Raw genomic sequence first — 5,361 nt, 5'->3', positions numbered from 1 at the left:
TTATTTGGTAGGTGAAAGTCTCTACGGTGACTAACATATGAATTATATTATAAGATCCCTTGCATCAAAGCATTATTTATATGATACAGTATGAATAATTTCAAGGAATCACTAGATTAGACTCGTCTTGGAACGAGGCATTAAAGATGTCATGGACGGGTAACTCGAAGGTTGTGGACTTGCAATGCTAATGTCGCACAACTATAGTTATTGATTATGACCTATACAAGATTCACCAATTTTTAATGAGTTATTTGGACTTTATTACCCAACTTTGCTACTAAAGTGGGTTTGGGTCCCAAAAATTTAAAGTTTGATAACCAAAACTCCAATTGACCGTCAGGGCCGTCTTACAGTATTATGGTGCTCTAGGCGAAGAAAACAAAATGGGCCCTTTTCTTATTACAAAATCACCCACACACTACAATAAAAAAAATCTTGACAGCAAATGATGATTTAAGTGTAATACTAACAAACAGAAAATTTACCTGACAGTAATATCAACAAATATTTATCATTTTTTTTGAAGAAGACACGATGCTAGTAATGGATGTAAAGATCGACCTCCCGGCATTTACCGCTGCAAACTCATTTATAATACTGTCGTTGTCAATACCACGTAGCATATCCGCTTCAATAGATAACATCGCTAGCCCGTTTAATCTCTCTTAAGACATCGTTGATCGCAGGTAGGACTTGATCAACTTTAACTTCGAAAAACTTCTCTCTGCAGAAGCAACTGTAACAGGGATTGTTAGTAAAATTCTGTATGCAATAGACGCATTTGAATAGCAGCCGCCCATATCAGTTAAGAAATTCAACACTTCGATAGCCTTTCCGGCTTTCTTAGGCAAAAAACTTCATAAAACCTTCAACTCCGTATATAACTCATTCCCATTAATATCTAATTCCATCTCATAGCTTAGGTATTTTTCAAGTTTAACACAAGAATCCCTTAAAGTATTATCATCAAGAGACCTTAATTTTTCTATATGAAATAAAAACCCAAAATTTTCCTCGTATGCTTGAAATTGTTTAAACCTACGTTTGAGAGAAGAAATAGCTTGGTCCATTATATAATTGAAGTATTCAACTCGGAAAGCTTTCATACCTTGTAGTGGTGGTTGTACTTTCTCTATTTCATCAAATTGCTTCTTTCTTTTCTTACTTGTACCTCATAGAAAACATGCTCTATATTCAAAAATGCTGCAGGTGTTTTAGCTTCTTCCAATGCCTCCTCAAATCCATCCTTTCTGTATTCCTTAAAGAAAGAAACAAGATCTTTTAATTTAGTAACAACATCATCAAGATACATATCTTCGGTTTGAAGTTTAATGCTCACAGAGTTAACCGCAAGAAGTGCTCTATGCCAAACAACCATACCAAGTATAAGCTCAAAATTATCAATCTCTCGGGTCAATATAGAGTAAGCAGTACCCCTTGTCTTCGCATCAAAATCAGCAGAAGTTGACAACTCTTGTAAGGAATCTCGTATTTCCGGAGCTTGAAATCGGATTGCTTTGATAGCTTAAATATGACTTTCCCATCGAGTATCAGATAATGGTTTAACCGTAAGACCTTTTACATGTTTCTTAAACACTGTCAAACGTTTTGTAGATGCTGAAAAGAAATTGTGTATATGTTGCACAACTTGGAAAAAGGAGACTGCTCTAGGACATGAACTATCCATATCGCAAAGTGCAAGGTTTAGACTATGACAAGCACATGGCATATGAAAACCTCTAGGATTTACCTTCAGTAGTCTCTTTTGTACCCCTTTATTTTTTCCGGTCATATTAGCTCCATTATCGTACCCTCGCCCTCTAATGTTCCTAATATCAAGGTTTAGGTTCTGCAAGAGTTCTTCAAGTTTATTAAAAAGTCCTCTTCCCGTTGAGTCGTCCACCTTTACAAATCCCAAAAAGTACTCTTAAACTTTGGTCGGAGACGTGGAAACATCTACACATCTTATAATAAGAGACATTTGCTTTTCATTACTTATGTCTGGAGTACAATCAAGTATTACGGAAAAATATTTTGTTTCTTGAATTTTCTGAACAATTTTGTCGTTCACATGTCGTGCCAATAATACAATTAATTCATTTTGGATTAATGGACCAAGATAATGATGATAAACTTCATGATCTTTAATACGTCTAAGATGTTCTTGCATCAACAAATCAAATTCTGCAATCATTTCAACAAAGCTTAAGAAGTTACCGTTATTCGCCACCCCAACCTTGTCGTTTACTCCACGGAATGCCAAATTATTTTAGCAAGAGTTCTTATAAAAACGACTAATCTTATTAGGACTTGTTTCCAATATTCTTTCTCCCTCTTGATTTGTTCATGGATCACCTTATCAATAGTTTCATTCTTGGAAAGTCTGATTTCAAGTTCTTTCCATTTATTCATGGCATTTAAGTGCACAGTGGAGGTTTCATGACGTGAAAGCTTAGCACTCATATTATGCCAATCTTTACTACCATTCGTATCCAGCTGCATATTACACCCACCTTGCTTGAAAAATTTGCAACAAAAACAGAACACACGATCCGAAACATTTGAATACACTAGCCATTTTCTGTCTTCAGTTTCCCCATTGCTCAGATATCTTGAGTAGTGGTCATAATCAAAGTTTCTCTTTTCGACATCTTTAGGAAAAATAAAATCAACGTTGTTTCTTCTTACGGGTCCATTTTCTACTAAGCAATCTCTCAGATACTGGTTAATTTTAATATTATTCCAATTCCCTGGATCATGAATATTTACTGGTCCGTATTCTTCATTTTGTACCTCATCTTGCATAATCTCATTTTCACCGTCATCTAGTTCCTGTTCTTTTTCACTTGCCTCTTCCTGGACATTTTCATCATCTTCTCTGTCATTCAATAAATCATCCTCTTCTAACATATTATTGACCAAATTTTCATACTCCTCATCACTATCAATATTATTTGCCTCGTCTTCATCGCTTTCATTGTCCCTTGTGTGCTGTATGATTGTTGGTTCGAAATATTTAAACATATCTCCAACTTGAGATATTTCGATGTCATCCTTTTTTTGTCGTATTATCGCTTTAGCATGTCCATTTTTCTGCTTTCTAACCATGATTGACGAATCGTCTTGTCGGTCAATTGTGTGTTCCCTTACATAAACAAGTAAACAACAAAAGGGGGAACTAAAATAGATCAGTCTCATACAGTCATACTGTCATACAATGAATTATCTTGTGATCAAAACTAAAAAGAAAAAGGATTATCAAAAATAACTAAACCCCAAGAATCCATTGTCCACAACCACAACCACAATCCACATGACACCACAATTCTAATTCTAGTTAACACCCAAATATGTAATTCTAATTAGCACCTAAAATCTACAGTTTATGTTTGTTCTAATCAGAATTCATAAATATCCCAATTCCCAACCTTGGCATATGATTCAAAACCCTAACAAATTTTACTCAAATGATAAAAATCATAAACAACAAATTAGTTTGCAATAATAAGTAAGAAATCGAAATACCAATACCTTGTCACAAATCTTATGAATTGATAGTGTTGATTGATTGATTGATTTTGATTGAGATTTTCATTCGTAATCTAATGACTTTATCTCTGTCTGTTTCGCGAAAAAAGAAAGAGGAAAAAAATTCTCGTATTCTGATGTAATTTTTACAGTGGTATGTAAAGTATCGTTCGCTCGGATTTTTTAAAGATTTTGATTTCAGACTTAATTTTGATTTCACTTAATGTTACGAGAGATTGGGACTCAGGATTCCACCAATAAATTCATTCATGCGATTCATATATTTATTCTATACAATTATAGCTCAAATAGAGTATTGACTCTGTTTCCTTGCCAAGGTAGAGTTTTGAAAAGCAACGACTGTAAATCTAAAGCATGGGATATCAAAAGACTTAACCTAAGTATAACCCATCAATTGAAATCACAACCGTTCAATAAAAACCATAAAACAATTAATAATCCATGCAAAAAGTCATGCAAGAATTAAATATAATTACCACACGCATGAAATATGGCTTCCTCCATCATCCTAGTGTTGGGGTTTAGCTCCTCATATCAAAAACACGTACAAATTAATAATCCATAGCTCAAAAAGGTGTTTCATTGAAGAAATTGTGTAACACAGAGATTTGCAACGCTGTAAGGGTGTTACAGACTGTTGCAAGCTTCTAAGACTGTAGAAGAACGATAGTTTTCTAGTGTAGCACAACTGCGACTGTCTCTGTAGGTCCAACGTTCTTCATTTTCTCCTTCTTCAGCAGCAGCAGAGAACACCTCTGCAAGTCTTCTTTCTTCGATTCTATGGCTTCTGACCGGACCTCTAACTCCCCTAAACTCTCGACACCTTGCCTGTGACTCGTACTAACCATTTTATACAGCACAGGGTAATTAAATCCCGAGAATCTCTATCTTTTCTTTAACCAAAAGCTACAGGAAAATGTTTCCTTTTTTTTGTTTCACGCGGCTTCTGTTTCAACTGAAACTCTTCGTATGGGATAGAGTTGAATCTAACAGGGAATATCTTCTCTATAACTTTCAAAAATAATTAAAACAGGACCAAGATTATCTGCATGTTGCCGTAAATAGCTTTTCTCTCCCTATTTTAGATAACTACCACATATAAGAAGATTTTGATTCCTTTTTCTACTCCCCAATCACGTCACTAATCTTGTTAAATAGGTAACAAGAATATCGCAGCAAATTAACCCTTGAAACTCTCCAAAATATCAGCTTCAGAAGTACGCAGTTCTTCTTCCCTGTTTGCCGAGAACTGATTATCCAGGCCAATTTAATCTGTTAAATCCATTATACCAGCCCTGTTTAGTCAAGTATAATCCAACGCAAACAAGCTTCGTATTTGAATCTCTCTATAACCTCTCCAAAAATCAAACCCTAAAACTGAACTTCGCTGCAACAAGTTTCCCGACAAAAAGCAAAAATTCAAATGTAGAAGATAACGCCCCTTATCCTGCTACTGGGTGCCTTTAACACTTAGGGTGTCCTGGAGTGTAAATATTAAATGGGTGCCCCTTAGTAATTGAGGTGCCCCTTATCCAAATGAAGGGTGTCTTTAGTGATTTTCTCCCACGAGCGCAAATACCACTTTTTGAGCCAATTTTCCGCAAAAACTTATTTCTCCAAAAACACCTACAAAAACATAAAATAATCAAATAAGTACAAAATCGAGCACTAACAATACACATAATTGAAAACAAAATAGACACATAAATGCGTCTATCATATTCTCACATGAACTATTGAATATAGGTAATAAAAATTGCGGCCCTAGGCGACCGCCTAGCTCGCCTAGTGGCTAAGACAGCCCTGTTG

The 5,361-nt window shown here is 35.3% G+C and overlaps 1 protein-coding gene across 1 annotated transcript; it reads right to left on the bottom strand.

Moving 5' to 3' along the window:
• Positions 1-1,135: 1,135 nt before the first annotated feature.
• On the bottom strand, positions 1,136-3,111 carry LOC113272703 (protein PFC0760c-like). Its single transcript, XM_026522504.1, has 3 exons — positions 2,359-3,111; positions 1,754-1,906; positions 1,136-1,444 (listed from the first exon to the last, which is right to left on the bottom strand). Exons 1-3 carry the CDS (start codon positions 3,109-3,111, stop codon positions 1,136-1,138), a joined length of 1,215 nt encoding a protein of 404 aa, XP_026378289.1.
• Between the last annotated feature and the right edge of the window lie 2,250 nt (positions 3,112-5,361).

The sequence above is a fragment of the Papaver somniferum genome, chromosome 4 (assembly GCF_003573695.1).
Source record: "Papaver somniferum cultivar HN1 chromosome 4, ASM357369v1, whole genome shotgun sequence".
NCBI lineage: Eukaryota > Viridiplantae > Streptophyta > Magnoliopsida > Ranunculales > Papaveraceae > Papaver > Papaver somniferum.
The sequence above is the reverse complement of the archived record's forward strand: the minus strand, read 5'-3'. Positions and strand labels throughout refer to the sequence as shown.

What these genes read in the sequence shown, in the direction of transcription:
- LOC113272703 (XM_026522504.1), bottom strand. Translation starts at nt 3,111, where the DNA reads ATGGTTAGAAAGCAGAAAAATGGACATGCTAAAGCGATAATACGACAA. An exon ending in AGAATGAAACTATTGATAAG is followed by an intron (nt 1,907 to 2,358) that starts GTGATCCATGAA and finishes GGATTTGTAAAG; the next exon opens with GTGGACGACTCAACGGGAAG. An exon ending in TACAAAAGAGACTACTGAAG is followed by an intron (nt 1,445 to 1,753) that starts GTAAATCCTAGA and finishes TTTGATGCGAAG; the next exon opens with ACAAGGGGTACTGCTTACTC.